Source organism: Cajanus cajan, chromosome 7, assembly GCF_000230855.2.
Source record: "Cajanus cajan strain Asha chromosome 7, NIPB_CcT2T_4, whole genome shotgun sequence".
NCBI classification, from domain to species: domain Eukaryota; kingdom Viridiplantae; phylum Streptophyta; class Magnoliopsida; order Fabales; family Fabaceae; genus Cajanus; species Cajanus cajan.
In genome coordinates this window covers 60,464,709-60,481,629 of record NC_138523.1, presented here as the reverse complement: position 1 = coordinate 60,481,629, position 16,921 = coordinate 60,464,709, and the positions used below count along the sequence as shown (strand labels likewise).

The window sequence follows — 16,921 nt, the reverse complement described above, 5'->3', positions numbered from 1 at the left end:
ACATTAATATAAAATGTCTACGAAACATTGATATGTTGACATGTAATGAGAGAAAATTCAAAATGTTTTGAAATGTTGAAAGTGGAATTTGAACCCTCCAGTTCTTCTTCACTAGCTACCACAGTACCATGCCCAAAGTCACAAGTAATTTGACTGATTTGATTCATAAATAAAAGGTATTTTATACATACTATTATTGTAGTTGTTAATTACATTTTTTACCTCTCATTTCATAATCCTTGTACAATTTTAATTATATTTAATGTTTAGTTTTTGTTCTTAGTTTAAAAAACTAAAAAGTAAATAGTTGCTTAAAATAAATAACTTATAAAAAACAATTCTAAATATTACATCCTTATAAAATTTTGAAATTACAATGGTTGTCTCACTTAAACATAAATCACTATAACAACTTTATAAGATTAATATAATATAATAAATAATTGTGTAAAATTCAAATTTAAATACTTAATAAATAAACTTATCATCTTCACTTTTAACAATAATAATACTTAAAAAAAACTAAGAGTGTAATTAACAAATATAATAATGATATATATATAAGTTATTTTTATCTATAAATCAAATATATCATGTCAATATTTCATGTTAATGTTTTATGTACTATTACATTATCATTGAGTCTTACATCAATTGTTGGTATTGTCATGTCATTTATTAACCGATGAAAATATTCACTTAAAATATGAAAAAAAAATCATAATTTTTTTAAAAATTATGTATTATTATATATTTATTATATGTACCCTAATAACGTGTGTGCCTCCCATATGTTTATTATATATTATATGTATTATATAATATAGTACACAAATGCTTTATATGTCTAACTACTTAACACTTAACAATAATATTAAAATAAAAAAAAAACTATATACGTTTCTCTAGTCATTTATGCAGTTGTCCTATTTACCAGTTAATATAATATTGAACTCCTTGCTTTCCTTCTCATGATTCTGTTTGGCTAGGTAAAATGGTCTGTGATATGGAAATGTCACTTAATGGATGCTATTGTGATTATAATTATTTTAAAATATATCTTTTGTTTACAAATGAAAAATTATATAAGTACTTTTCATGTTATTTTATATTTATTAGCTAACAACTAATTGATTTTAACAATGAATATTAATTATGTTATTCAGTTCGCATAGTATTCACACGAAAAGAGAATAAATTATCTTTCACTTAAAATTATTTTTTCCAACTTTTCAAGTAACTTATCAATCTTTTTTCTTACCAAATATAAAAGTGTTAGGTTAGAAATTCAACAACACTTCTTCAATAACCGAGAGTGCTGATCAATTTTGATGTTTCATTCTGAGGAACATATACCTTTGTATTTGTCCATAGTTTTTGAAAGAAAAAAAAAATCCCAAAAGACACAATACTCGGTTGTTTGGCATTGTACATCTTTAAAAGTTACTTAATTATACCTTTTGTATTTTTTATTATCGTTGTCAGTGAACAATTTTTAATAAACGAAAAAAAAGTAGGCTTCTTCTTAATCATCCAAATACGTAGTGACATAATTTAATGACATTGCTAATGATTCATATTCATGACATAACATTGTTATGAGTAAAGCATCTCAATAAATTTATTGTTAACTCCTTCAATATAAATATTTTAAACATAAAGTGTATGAACACCAATTTTGTGCAATTTTTATTTTATTTTATGTTAATATTTTTTCTCCTTTCTTATACTATGGTAGATGATGGGTCCAACAACTGGTTTTCTATTTATTTTGGCAGATGATAAATACACCTCCACTCTCCTATAAACACACCTCCTTTTTATAAAAAAAATATATAAAATATCTAAATTACCCTTTAAAAAAAATGAAATTCCTAAATTTACACCCCCCATTTCCCGCACCCGTTCCCGCATCTCACACCCCCCTTCCCTGCAACCCCACATCCCACACGCCCTTCTTCCTAAAGCCTCTTTTTCTCTCTCGCTCTCTCTTTCATTAATTTCACTTTTCTTAGTTCCTTCACTTTCACTTGTTTCTTCGATTATATAATCAAAGTCTAAACTCTTGTATTTTTTTTATCCAGATATCGTTTTCAGTCCTTCTCCAACATGCTTCTACTTCCATCCCTCACTAACACTATACTCTACTCTCTCTCAGTATATGTAGGGAGAAGGGGGTTTCTCCAATATGCTTCGTATTCCATCCCTCATGGATTCCACTAACACTATACTTCGACGACGACGGTGACGGCAAGATTTCGGCGTCTGAGCAAAGGAAGCGTTTGGGTGGCGAGGTTCTGTTGAAGGAAGCGGAGATGGCGATTGAGGCCTTGGATTCCGACGGTGACGGGTTGCTGTGTTTGGAGGATTTGGTGAAGCTCATGGAGGAAGTGGGAGAGGAAGACAAGTTGAAGGACTTAAGGGAAGCCTTTGATTTGTACGACACTGAACGTTCTGGCTTCATCACGCCCAAGGCCTTGAAGAGGATGCTCCACAAATTAGGGGAGTCCAAGTCCACCAAAGAGTGCAAAGCCATGATTAGTGCCTTTGATTTGAACGGGGATGGCATGCTTAGCTTTCAAGAATTCACAATTATGATGAACTGAAATCTGATGCTACTTGTACATTCATTCTGCCACTATGCACTTCTAGTTTAGTTCGTGCGTCTATAGTTTGGTTTGGTGGATTAATTGATTTGTTTGTACATTGTGTTCTGCCTAATTCTTTTCTTAATTCATGGGTTTCTAAATCGCTTTCGTGTTCATGGAATGTGCCAATATAATTAACTTGTTAAAACTTAAGACTAGAACCGTGTGCCTCGAAGTGAAAGGCATCAATTTTGTAAGGTCTTCCTTAACATTCTGATGCTTTATTCTTTACTTTTAATTTTTATCGGGGAAAAGAAAGAACCACACCAATTACTCATCCCCTTCTGTTTACAGATTATGTTTTCGAATAAAATCCTTTAAAAAGAAAAGTAGGGATGAACTGCTGTTAGGGGGGAAAAAGCTTAACCCCATGTTAATGGTCTGTGTTAATGTTATACTCTACTCTCTCTCCGTTCACGAAGCATACAAAAAGGAAAAAAAAGTATTTTTAATTAATATTTTTCTCCTTTTTTAACCCCCGAGCCGCCCAGAATAGCCACCCAAATTGCAATCTTTGTTTCTCTCTCTTCCCAGGCCTCTCTCTCTATCTCTCACACCAAAAATATCTATGAAAAATACATTTGCAATCCCAAACCATAGAGCATCGAGCGAGCGAATCCCATAAAAACAAGCACAGTAGCATCATCATCATCAACAAAGGGATGAACCTTTCCTTGGTGTTCTTGTTCTTGTTCTTCTCACTATTCCATCTCTCTCACTTTTCCCTTAAACACCCCCGAGCAATAAGTTAGAAGATAGAACCCTAGAGTGAGACGACAGCATAGTAAATCTATCAGGAACAGGTAAGAAACGGTAACAGTAGAAGCGTAGCAGTAGCAGTAGGAAGAAGGGGTGTGGGGGGGGGTGGGGGTGGGTGCGGGGTAGGCAGGTGTAGGGAGTTGTAAATTTAAGAATTTTTTTTAAAGGGTAATTTAGACATTTTATATATATTTTTAAAAAAAGGAGGTGTATTTATATGAGAGTGGAGGTGTGTTTATCATCTGCCATTTATTTTCTCTATTTTTCTTATGTCTTGTTTAGTTGGGTTCATAGAAGTCCAGGTGGCCATTTTCTTTTCTTTTGGTCCAATGGGCTGATTGGGCCGACATGACTTACTTTAACTGTGTTGGGCTATTGGCCAACCTGTATGGCTATTTAATAGCCCTACTTAAAAACTAACTGCATTTTTTTTATCTGTTAGAAATATTTTTAAAAAATATTTAATAAATTTTTTTAATTAGTTAAATTTATTAAAAATATATAAAAATTTAATGAGTCTTACACTATATTTTATTAATTTTACCTTTTAATGTTATAATTTTTAATAAATTTTATTGATTAAATTTATTCTTCTTTAATTTAATAATTTTTATTAGTTTGAACATTGAATATGTGTTATTACCAATTTGAGTGGTTAATTTAATTACCCGGTAAAATTAAAACCTTTCGTTTCGTCTTCTCGCAACCTGTTCGAATACTCAGACACTCTGCTTCTCACACTCTTCACTTGACTCCCATTCGCAAACCCTAACGCCCAAAGCAGAAGGTTGAAGTTTCACAATCGATTGATTCGAAGGTGAAATTGGGGAAGAAGATAACATGGCGTACGGTGGTGCGGGTCCCGTGGGTGGTTCGGGTTCGGCATCGACAATTAAGCAAGTGAAATTGGAGAGAGAAAGCGAACTGAGAATAGAAGTCGGTAACGATGCACCTCTTCGCCTTCGACTCCTGAACGGCACTGCTGAGATTTTCGGCACCGAGCTTCCCCCTGAAATCTGGCTCAATTTCCCTCCCAGGCTCAAGTTTGCTGTAACTAGCTTCTTCTGTAACTGCATCTATGTTAAATTCACAGTTTAGTGTTTTTTCTCTGATGAGGGAAATGATAATTGTTTGTTTCAGGTGTTTACTTGGTATGGTGCAACCATTGAAATGGATGGCACTACTGAAACGGATTATACTGCAGATGAGGTAAGCCAATGTAGTAGCCCTATTGCGTTTGCGTGCATTCTTTCTATGAAATTCACTTGATGACTAGATTAGAGTAACTTTCTGAGTGCAGACTCCAATGGTTAGTTATGTAAATGTGCATGCGGTGCTTGATGGAAGAAGAAGTCGTGCTAAAGCTTCACCACCAGATGATTCTGAATCTTCTCAGGTATTTTATTTTTCGTTCCTTTTGATTAGTTGACTGGATAGTTGACATCAAGGTTTTAAATTGTGGTTGTGGTTTTGTTGCATTGCTTGATATTTCGGGAAATTGTGATCAAATGCGGCCACAATTGTGGTGGTGGAAACTCTGAAAACCTTGATAATCACCGTTGTGACTGGTTTTTTTTTCTCAAAACCTTGGCTGACTGTTTTTTTTCAAAACCTTGGTTGACGTATAAGTTGATGTTAACTGTGCTTGTTGTTGTTCCTTTTGTATGTCTTATAGTTTTTACGGTTAACGTGAACTGTGGAAATTGATGCTTTGTTTTACGTAAATTGTGCTGAAAGACTTGGAAGCTTGTGTTTTCTTCATTGATTGGTATATTGTTGTTTTCTTTCAAGTCTAAACTGTAAATCTTGTGGTACGTGAATTTTGTGCATTTGGTTGGTCAGGGCCCTAGGGTCATTGTTGTGGGACCTACTGATTCTGGAAAGAGTACCTTGTCGAGGATGCTTCTTAGTTGGGCAGCTAAACAAGGTTGGAAGCCTACCTTTGTTGACTTGGATATTGGCCAAGGGTCTATAACAATTCCTGGATGCATTGCCGCCACTCCAATTGAAATGCCAATCGATCCTGTGGAAGGCATTCCTCTTGAAATGCCTCTTGTTTACTTTTATGGGCACGCGACTCCAAGGTAATTAGTGATGTAATTTCAATTATAAATTGGCAAAATTATATACACTTCCATTGGTTTGAACTTTGAAGTTTTAAAATCATTGGCAGCCCGTGAAAGAAATGAAAATCCCATCACCATTCACCAAACATATTTGTTTTTACAGTAACAATGTAGAATTGTATAAAGTGCTTGTCAAAGAGCTTGCGGGGATGATTGAGAGACAATTTACTGGAAATGCTGAATCTCGAGCTTCAGGCATGGTGATAAATACTATGGGATGGATAGAGGGAGTAGGCTATGATGTAATTGGCTTTTAAACTTTACCCTATTGTTAAATTGATCGCTATTCAGACATGTAACTCACATCTAATTCTGAGTTTCTGATTAATATTGATTATAGGACTCTCTCCTCTCACTCATTTTTTTTTTGTGCGTGTGGTGTGTTTTCTTATGCAGTTGCTCTTGCATGCAATTCGTACATTCAAGGCCAATGTTGTCTTGGTTTTGGGTCAGGTACATGCTTTGTACATATGGTATATTTAACACGTACATCATTGCATCTTCTAGATTAGTAGCCAGTTTCAATTATACCCACCAACATTTTTTTATGTCACACTTTCCTCATACATAATAGACTAGTTAATTCATGCCTTCTTTTCTTACATTTTTTGAAATAAAAGATTATTCTTCTTTGGGAGGGATTGGGAGATGGATTTAATATCATTTGTAAAAAGCTCAGTGTCTCAGGTCTTCCTTTGAATTCCTTGTAGGAAAAACTGTGCAGCATGCTCAAAGATGTGCTGAAGAGTGAACCCAAAGTAGACGTCGTGAAACTTCAGAGGTCTGGTGGAGTTGTATCTAGGAATGCTAAAGTCCGTCAGAAGGCCAGGAGTTATAGGATAAGGGTAAATCTACTTGTCAACTTTTGGATATCTTGTACATTTGTTAACCATGTATTGATATTTTCCTTCTGTTTTTTCATTTTAGAGGATTTCAATTTAAACTATGAGAATCTGTTGTCTGTGGGTGCTTGTCCTGCTGATTTATTTGTTAATATAGGAGTATATAATTACTCTTGGGCCCCAATTCATCTTCCATTGCAAATTATAGCCAAATAGTTAATGGTAGAGGAATTTTTTATTATTTAAGTGCTGATTAATGGATAGGATAAAAAATGATTCATTGTTTAGTAACGAAAGCTGATTTTCTAATGACTCTAAGTAATGGATGGTCTATTCTAAAAGATTTGAAAAATATAAATGAAGAAACAATTGTGAATGAAGGAATGTTTCAACTGTCAACATAAATAGTCAAACGATTGACACTTATTTTCTTTTTATCCTGAAATTTGTGGGCTCCTCAATATTTATGTGCCCTTAATTTTCTGTTTAAAGTGAATTTTTCTGCAATCTAAAAACTACATTGACAGTAGATCACTTTTACTATCTGGGCAATTTGTTTATTGGCCTTGGGTTCAGTCTAGTTTGCTGTGGGTTTTCTTTTCTCACCTTCCCCTGTTCACTCACAAAATTACCTGTTCAACTGTTTTTGGTCTAATGGAAATTGCTGCCATTGATTTTGACACAGGAATACTTCTATGGCCTCTCAAATGATCTTTCTCCACATTCTAATATTGCAAATTTTAGTGATTTGTTTGTTTATCGAGTTGGTGGTGGGCCACAAGCCCCGCGCTCAGCCTTGCCAATTGGAGCAGAACCTGCTGCAGATCCAACAAGAGTCGTACCTGTAAATATAAATCGTGATTTGCTCCATTTAGTCCTTGCTGTCTCATTTGCCAAGGAACCTGATGAGATCATTTCCAGGTAACTATAATTTTTTTTATGACTAAGTTTTATAACACAAATCTTAAAGAATATTTGTTTTAATTTTTTATTGAGCCCAGTGAGTTTGATCCATGTTTTTTGGTTGTTGTAAAGTATTTGTGCTTTTGTGTGTTTATCTCTCTGTGTGCTTGCATGTGTGAGAGAGAAAGAGTGGTGGGCCTCGTAAAACTGTACAAGTAAAATGACACTAGAGAGATCTGTTTATAAAATTTATAATCCGAATAGGAAGGAGTATAGGCAAAATGGAAAGTGGTGACTTCATATGCTGTTAGTTTTAAATCTACCTGAAATTAAATCCAGTTTGCTTTGACCGGCTTTTGTGGAAAATTGTTTCCGGGATTATTCTTAAAATTTGTTTTTTCCCCCCCTCATTCTTAACAAAAAGCTTCTATGCATAAAATTGGGCTGAGTTATTCTATCATGTTAAGCTTTAAAATTTGACTTGTAATATTTAATAATCCTCAAAGACGAATAACTGCTAATTTTTATGAATTCCTAAATTTTTGTATGTATGACCTCCATTGTCTAACTTCTTTTTGTGGGCTTCATTGATGGTCATTATCCAAGTTTTATAATAGGAAATTGCTTTTTAAGACTGGGAATATTATGCACCCCTCTTTCATTCCTAGTTTCCTACAAGTATGCCTCTTACCATGTCATGATTTTCTGGTGCAGCAATGTTGCTGGGTTTATTTATGTAACAGACATTGACATTCAGAGGTTTGTATTGTTAGATTTCTTGATTCATTTTATTATACTGTTTACTGTGAATGTTTGCATTTCTAACTTGATTTGTAAATTACAGAAAGAAGGTAACATACCTTGCTCCGTCTGCTGGAGAACTTCCAAGCAAGTATTTGATAATGGGATCCTTAACATGGCTTGAAACATGAGCTAATGAACAGTTTTGCACTGGAAAGTCTCGTTATATTTGTTTTTCTGGCTTGCCAGTCTTCTGTCATGATCAAATGTAAATACTATAATTTACAATTACAATTTACAGCCGTTATGATGGGTTGTTTCTCCTAGTGGGAGTCTGACCATGCCCCATGAGTAGCAAGTTCCTTATGACTCTTCGAATTGAATTGCATTTGCATGTATATCTCCCCCGTGCTATTCATAGGTATCAAATCTTAACAGCAGAACTGGGAAACATACTGCATACATCTCTAACTCGAGGGAGAATTGGAGAAACACCTGTTTACATTGGAATGGATCAAGAATATGACAAGATCATTTAAATCTTGTGTCTGGTTGTTAACAATGTGAAGATTCATTAATGCATAGATTAGTTTTTGGGACAAATTGTCTTTTAGAAAGGTAGCTGTGAGCCTGTGACCGAGTTATTCAATGGTGCAATGTGATCTTTCTATTATTAAAAGATCTATATTGGTCTCAATTTTTTTAAAATGATGCAATGTGATTTTTCTATTTAACTGAGACTAATGATGTTTGTATAAGCAATTATTTGTGCCAATTTCTTATTGGGTCGTATGTACAAGACGTAAACACTACCAAAGTCTTAATTAAACATAAGGGGCCATATTACATTGCTCCGTAGTCTTAATTATATATTAAAGGCAATATTGCGTTATTTTAGAAAATTAAGTACTAAATTGGATCTTTTAATAAATAAATGGATTAAATTGAATAAATTCCATAAAATAAGATATCAAAAGATTAATTTATAACATTATTTTTATCATGTCTTAATTATTTGATAAATTATATATAGATTTATCGAATTATGTATAATATTTTACATTTGAACTTTGTTACGGTTAATGCGGTTTTGATGGATAAAAAATATAATGAGATATATTTTATATTTAATGATGTTTTTATTGATTTATAATGATAAAAGAATTGAACTTATCTAAAACAAAGGTTGTATTTTAGAAGACCAAGCATAATTTACTCTTAAACTTACTTTTATTTTAACTACATTTTTTTTTATCGATTTTCATTTACTTATTTTATTTATTTATATTTTTTATTCACTATTTTTTTTATCTTATCAAATGTTCTTTGTTTTGTATTCACTGTATCTTTTTTTTATTTTTATTTTTATCCTATCAAACATGTCTTACAATAGATACTATTTTCATCTCAGTTAAATTTTGTATAAGTAATTTTTTGTTGTTGAGTAACAACTCGATAGATGATATTCATAAGATTTCTTTCTAATTGATAAGAAAGAAATAGAAGTATCAAAATTAATTTGCTCTGATAGGCCAGACTTGAGAATATATTTCCTAAAAAGAACTAGATCAAATTGGTTTGGCTTGGTGGGCCAAACAATCTAGGCCAATCCAATGGTTTGGAGTTCCAAAATTTATTGAATTTATTTGTTTTGATATTTCATTGTTTTTCTTTGTAAAATTTAATAAAAATTAAAGAAAAATAAAATGGTCAATTTGGCATTCATCAACAGTCAAGACATTAGTGCCTTGTTGAGAATTTGGATCAAATTGGTTTTCTTTACAGGTTATGATCTAATGAGAAATATAAGGAATAAAGATAGAAAAATAGAGAAATAAAATAAAAATAAGAGTATTTGATTGAAAAAATAATAAATAAATAAAATTTTAAAACCAAATTTTAAATTAAATATTAGCTATTTTTATGATTTAATCAATTAAATAAAAAATGATATTGATTATAAAAGATGCCAATCAATTATCAACAATTGTATATGCCTGATTAATTTCATTTTTGTGCATTTTAAAGAAATGTGTTCTCCCACTTTTATTATTTTCTCTCCCATTTTTTTGTAAATTAAAATAATTAACTTATTCTTTAAAATTTAAGACATATTATCATATTTGTCCTTGAGCTTATAAAAATATCAAATAAATCTCATTCAAAATATGTTATTTAAGTAATAATATGAGTTATTACGTTCATGGTAAAAGATTAAGATAATATGTAAAAAATCTTAAATTTAAACTTTGATATCGTCAATAGAATTTTTATAAATAAAAGATATTAATATATATTTAGAAATAAAAATAACAATAAATAGTTATACTATAAAATTTATTTAATATTTTAGAGATTTATTTGAATTTTTTCATTTTAAGAACTAATACAAGAACACTTTGTCATTTTTAAAGATGAAAATGCTCATTATTTAAAAAATATATATATACAACCAAACAACTCTTGTTTTTTTTTTCATCATTTTTTTCCTTCACTCATTTCTCCACCTTACCAAGCACACACAAATATCTTGTAGTTAAGTTTGGAATTTATTTTCAAAGTATGTATTAAGATCTTATTAAAGTACTATTTTTTTTGAAGGGCTTATTAAAGTACTATTAAAAACTTTTCAATCTACAGTTAAAATATATAAAAATTTAATGAAATTAAGCTAAATATAAAATATTTATTTGTTTAGTAGAGCAGCGTTTATCCAATCCACTTATCAATCTGAGATTCCATTTTCTCCTTTGTTCCCAATGGAAATGGATTCCCTTCCCAACGGCAACAACCCCACCGGAACCCCGATCGCCGCCACCGCCGCCGCAAACCCCGCGCCGCCTCCTTCGAACAACCTCCCCCAACTGACGGAGTCTCTCAAGCTGGAGCACCAGTTCCTTAGGGTCCCTTTCGAGCACTACAAGAAAACCCTCCGGGCCAACCACCGCGCCGTCGAGAAGGAGATGTCCGCCGTCATCTCCGGCGTCTCCGAAGCTGCCTCCGCCGACCTCTCCCCCGATGCCGCCGTCAACCACCTCAACTCCCTCGTCTCCCGCCTCCAAGGCCTCAAGCGAAAGGTAACTGCTAACCTAATTTCGTCCTTTCAATTTCGATTCACAATTTATTATCCTCGTTTCGCATAGTAATAATGCTGTTGGAAAGCGATTCGAGTTTCTATTTGTTCAATTTTTGATTTGTAGTGCCAAATGATACAGTGTAATGTGGTACTTAGTTACTATGTGTAGTTACGATTTATAGCATGCTTTGTGGTCAATTTTGTTTTGATTGTTAGTTTCTATTGTTATTAAGTATTAACTGATGTGTAATTGGAAATTTATATTCCCCTTTATAAGTTTTATGATGACGATGGTTTGTGTTTGTGAAAATGTGTTAAGTTGGAGGAAGGAAGTCGGGCAGAGCATTTGCAAGCACAGAAGTGTCGAGTGCGTCTAGATCACTTAGAATCTGCAGATGCAGAAAATATGTCGGAATGGAATAACACTCGCTTGAAGCGGATTCTTGTTGATTACATGTTGAGGATGTCATACTATGACACTGCAGTGAAACTTGCCGAAAGCACCAACTTGCAGGTAATGAATGGGGTGGTCTTATGTGGATGCTGCCAATGTACTGCTCCTTTTGGTTCTTCTCCATGTTGTAGTTTGAAGTGTGTATTTTGTTTTGTATTGGTTCTGTTAAAAATATCATTTGTGTTGGTGCATCAGGACCTTGTTGATATTGATGTATTCCAAGAAGCGAAAAAGGTTATCGATGCTTTGCAAAATAAGGATGTTGCACCTGCTCTAGCATGGTGTGCTGATAACAAATCAAGGCTGAAGAAGTCTAAGGTTCATACTGTTGTTTGATCTTGTTAATCTTTGGTGCACCATGCTCACAGCTTAGGCTTTTGGGTTTATTTGGTTCTAGAGTCTAGGTAATATGCATTTCTGTTAATGCGTATAAGATAGAAGTCATCCAAGGCATACTGCAACCATGGAATATATTCATATATGGGAGAATGATAACCGCTGGATTGGACACATAAAACATGTCTAAGTCTGCTTAAATTTTTGAAAATAAAATTATAAACTAACGCAATTCCATACTTTCTTGAATATCCACTAGTATCTCGTAGGATTACATTTGTTGATGATAACAAAAGCATAAATCACAATCGAGGCATCTAATCATATTTACTATTATTAATCTATAGTGGTTTAATGATGGCAGAGCAAATTGGAGTTCCAGTTGAGACTTCAAGAGTTCATAGAATTAGTAAGAGCTGAGAACAATTTGAGAGCTATCACATATGCTAGGAAATATCTTGCGCCATGGGGAGCCACCCACATGAAAGAATTGCAGCGAGTCATTGCAACACTAGCTTTCAAAAGGGATACTGAATGTGCTACATACAAGGTGAGCATGCCTTGTATTTGAGTGTTTTTTGTGCATTAGAGATACTGGTATGTCTTTAATTTTATTATCGTTCTAATGCAATAACGTTAGGAATGTATTAATATTCTTTGTTGTTAGAATTGAAGAATTTGATATTAGAATTTAGAATTACAATTTGATACCCTTCAGTAAGTTTAAGCTAGAGGTTCATCATAGTTTACTATGAATTGTGTTCATGTTGCATAAATCAATGCTCCTCTATATCATCAGTATAGTATGGATGATTCTGCGACTAGGTATCACTCCAGTGATCCCACATTTGTTTTGAATTTCCCCCCCTCCTGCTAATTTTCATCTTAGGCTTCAAAGGGACAGAAAGGCTTGAAGTGTTATATGAAAGGATAAAAGGAATTCGGGCATTGCATATTGCACCCTGTTCCTTACTCTGTTTTCATTTGTTGGGACAGGGACCAGTCATATGCAGACCAGTCATTGAACTCTCTGTTTGGTTCTTCTAGTTTTGGGAGCATTTTTGGTTCTTCCAGTTCTGGGTGTTCACAAAGTTTCTCTGAACTGGTTTATCTATATTGAAATTATGAGTTTTGGGCTTTACTTATGGCATATGACTCGTGATGGTTTTATGGTACTAATGGAGTTCACAATTTCGATTAAGTGATATGTGACATTTAAGAATGTATTTGAGACTTCTGCATCTTTTGGTTGCGGACTTTTGCACGTTTGTGGTTCTAAATACTATACATTGTGAATTTGTGATTCCCAATTCATGTTATCCACTAACACAATTGTATTCATGATTCATGATTCAAAAATTGAACAAATGATTTTTGATGTGGTTTGCGACTTGATAACTATGTACATGTCAACAACACACAGTAAAAGAAGTTAGAAGTGGAAGGTGGAGTTGTTTCAATTTCTTTTATTTTTATTTAAAACAATAACTTCATTGTAGAGGAGCTTGTAGTTCTTCTATACTTTTCTTTTAAAGAAAAGGAATGACAAGCAATATGCTAGTGACTCTTGTCTAATTGATGTAAACTGCAAATATTTATAGTTGTTAATAATTGTAGTTAACAAATCAAACTGAGTCTTAAAGCTGAAAGTTGTGTTATATTCTCTTGCTTCAATAATTGATTGAAATGGCTTTTACCATGCACTGTGCATCTCGTATGTATTTCATGGTCAAGAAAAGTACTTCCTCTATTAATTTGTAAAAAACAAGAACAAATATTTGCATGAATTTTTATTTTCCTCTGATCACTTATTGAAGAAAATCTTCATGCCTGTTATATTTCCAATGAAGTTTATCAACATGATATTGGTGAAACTATATTTGTTTTGATGCTTTCTTCTTTGCTAGAATTGATATTTCATCATTTTCTATTTTTAAGGAGCTACCATTTCAGCACTAAAATGTCTACAATATTCTTTTGCTTAATATTTTTCAGGTTTTGTTTGAAGCTAAGCAATGGGATTATCTAGTGGACCAATTCAAACAGGAGTTCTGCAAGTTATATGGCATGACTTTAGAACCCTTGCTCAACATCTATCTGCAAGCTGGCCTTTCTGCTCTCAAGACACCGTATCCATTAATAACTTTAACTGTAGATTTTCATCTGGTAACACTTTTCTTAGTGCTAGATGCCCCTATGCTGTGTGGATAGCAATGGTTGCATACATATAAGTGAAACACATCCTCCCCCTTCCCAAAAAAATCTTAAACCACTTTTCCTTATCCTTTTGAGGAACTTTTTATGAAATTTGAATTCATTAAAAGCATACATATAAATGGTTTGTCTATTAATTTGAATTCCTTTGATTTAAGTGATTCACTTTTTATGCAAGTATTTTAAAACCCTCCATATTTAACAGAATAACAGTTCAAAAGCTTTCATTGTATGAAATTTCATATTTGTCATTGATAAATGATAATCTCCAGTCGTACTTATTTTGGAGTACAGTATAGCTGTCATTTTCCCCTGGCGCCTGAGGTACACTTGAATTGACTTTTATATGCTAATTATCTAGGTTTTACAGATCTGTTGTTACCATTCCCATAATTCATTCAAAGTATGGTTCCTGCCACTGTGCTTCTCGTGTTTAACACCTGTTAATTCGTTATAGATGATTTCAATTTTCAAGGCTCATACAGATAACACTGAAGTCTCTTTTTACTTGTAGTTTTGATTGGCTCTTATTCCAACTTTGTGTTGGTGTATGCATTGTCACTACTAACACTATTGTGATATGTCCCTTGACTTGATAAAGATATTGTTACGAGGATGATTGCACAAAAGAGGACCCTCTGTCACAGGAGGCTTTCCGCACACTAGCCTTACCATTACCATATTCAAAGCAGCATCACTCAAAGCTTGTATGCTATATAACTAAGGAGTTGATGGACACTGAGAACCCACCGCAAGTCTTGCCCAATGGATATGTTTATAGCACTAAGGTTCCTGTTATTCTAGATATTCTTCTAGATTTTCCATGTTTAGGCATATTTTTTTAGGCTAATTTTGTTTATTATATTTTGCTCTTCCGCAGGCTCTTGAAGAAATGGCAAAGAAGAATAATGGTAGAATCATCTGTCCGAGGACGGGTTTAGTTTGCAGCTACACAGATCTGGTCAAAGCATACATTTCATAAACATACATACTTAAAAAAGCTTGATTGATGATTAAAAATGTCAATCTTACCTTTACTTCAAGCTACCATGGCTGTCAAATTGTAATGTTTTGGGAAATTATTCTCATGGCTTCCCATTATTACGTCCATTCTTTTACCTGTGTTCCGGTGTTGACTTAAACTTGTACATATGTAAGATGTTTCAAAGTGTCACTGGGAAATGACGTAAACATGTGCATACATTGATTTGTATTTTTCTTTGTAGTGAACTTCTCCGTCGTGCAGCCATGGTTTGAACTTGGGGGTTTAGTCATTGGAAATGAAAATGACGAGTATGTTGACGTTGATATGAAAATTTGAGTCATGTTGAAAAGGGTTAGAATAGAAAATTAACAAACACCGAGCTATTGAAATATACTACAAGAAAAAACAAAAACAAAAAGGATGCATGAATTGAAATTGACATTTTATTTGTATTCTCTCTGTCTGACTTAGCATTTAATTTCAACTATTTTTTTAATCATTTATTTTTTTTATTTTTAAACAAAATACACGGGAGACCATTGCCTTTTATACACTAGTGATTCAGAATATCAATATTACCTTTCTTTTCTCAAATTTATATATAATTTTCTCGCCTCAAATTTATATATAGGTACCAATTTTTATTATGTAATCGTTAATTATATAATTACAAACAACTCATTCTCATTTATACAAACAAATTTTAACCCTATAATTTGGTATGCAACAATTGCTTATGTTTAAGCTATTCTTGATGTTAACAAGTTTTTTTAATAATGTTTTTTTCATTAACAAAACTTTTATTTTGTACCGGTGAGATTGAGATATTTCGCATTGTTATATTTTATTTAAAAAATTAAAAATAAAATAAAAGTTGAGATTAATTTAATAAGTAACTAATATTTATTGATCCCGTTAATATTATGATTGATTTTCAAGTTTAAAAATATTAAGTTTGAGTTTTGGATTAGATAAAAATATTGTTTTTTTAATAACAAAATAATATAATAATCTACCAAATATGGAGATTAATATGATTATTAAAAGAGGTATTTTTTTTATATATTAATATAGATCATGACAAATAATAAAAAACATAATTTTTGTTTTTCTTAAGACAACATACGTCTACTAAAATGTGTTAAAATTAATTAAATAAACTAATAACTCAAACGAGTAGTTAAGCATAAAGTATCAAATGCAAACTGATTTAATTATAGACTTAAAAGCATGAGATATATTTTACATTCGTTTATCATTTATTTTGTATGTCAGCTCCTTATTTACACAAGAGATAGAGAACGTCTTTTTTTGTTAAAAATATATTAGTAACAAAAAATCTCGTGTTTGTCTCGCTTTTTTACGAAAATCTTTCAAACAAGTGATACTCACATTATTAAAAAAGAAATTACTTTATAAGATATCTGTAGCTAGAAAAAAAAAACATATATATTTAACTCTTTTAATAATATATTTTATTGTTCTGATAAAACAATATAGAAGTGTAGTTTTTTCCCCCAAATTCAATTATTTATCAATTAGATGTGCCTTTGATTAGTTAAGTTAAGCAAATATTATGTTTTATGTAAGAAAATCGTATAAAACCTAATTTTTGTATTGGCACATAAATTAAGAAATAAACGATAATTGCATTTGCATATAGTATTTATTATAATCATATTGGATACATTTTGTAAAGTAGATTTAAAAGCATTCAACAATAATAATCCCAAACTTCTCTTCTATCCCAATTCTTATTATCCCAACTATGATATACACCATCTTCTCTTATAGAGTAAAAGATGCGCTCATGGCCACCTTCTCGGCTTGGATCATA

General features: G+C 32.3%; 2 protein-coding genes across 2 annotated transcripts; both read left to right on the top strand.

Annotated features, from left to right (window-relative positions):
* Window positions 1-1,731: 1,731 nt before the first annotated feature.
* LOC109815117 (uncharacterized) lies at window positions 1,732-2,606 on the top strand. The gene is made up of 2 exons (XM_083061051.1): window positions 1,732-1,757; window positions 2,168-2,606. Exons 1-2 carry the CDS (start codon window positions 1,732-1,734, stop codon window positions 2,604-2,606), a joined length of 465 nt encoding a protein of 154 aa, XP_082917177.1.
* A 552-nt stretch (window positions 2,607-3,158) lies between these two features.
* LOC109815121 (uncharacterized) lies at window positions 3,159-15,415 on the top strand. Its single transcript, XM_020379723.3, has 18 exons — window positions 3,159-3,451; window positions 4,131-4,457; window positions 4,548-4,616; window positions 4,708-4,803; window positions 5,250-5,491; window positions 5,637-5,775; window positions 5,930-5,986; window positions 6,244-6,378; window positions 7,061-7,296; window positions 7,993-8,037; window positions 8,123-8,197; window positions 10,718-11,096; window positions 11,415-11,609; window positions 11,745-11,867; window positions 12,250-12,435; window positions 13,881-14,014; window positions 14,701-14,887; window positions 14,980-15,415. Exons 2-18 carry the CDS (start codon window positions 4,248-4,250, stop codon window positions 15,079-15,081), a joined length of 2,610 nt encoding a protein of 869 aa, XP_020235312.1. The 5' UTR covers window positions 3,159-3,451; window positions 4,131-4,247; the 3' UTR covers window positions 15,082-15,415.
* Window positions 15,416-16,921: the final 1,506 nt, after the last annotated feature.

Bases quoted from the DNA above. Each gene is read 5' to 3' on its own strand.
- LOC109815121 (XM_020379723.3), top strand. From the start codon at position 4,248: ATGGCGTACGGTGGTGCGGGTCCCGTGGGTGGTTCGGGTTCGGCATCG. The intron at 4,804-5,249 runs GTATTTTATTTT...TTGGTTGGTCAG, and splicing joins ATGATTCTGAATCTTCTCAG to GGCCCTAGGGTCATTGTTGT. The intron at 7,297-7,992 runs GTAACTATAATT...TTTCTGGTGCAG, and splicing joins CCTGATGAGATCATTTCCAG to CAATGTTGCTGGGTTTATTT.
- LOC109815117 (XM_083061051.1), top strand. From the start codon at position 1,732: ATGGTAGATGATGGGTCCAACAACTG. The intron at 1,758-2,167 runs GTTTTCTATTTA...CAGTATATGTAG, and splicing joins GATGATGGGTCCAACAACTG to GGAGAAGGGGGTTTCTCCAA.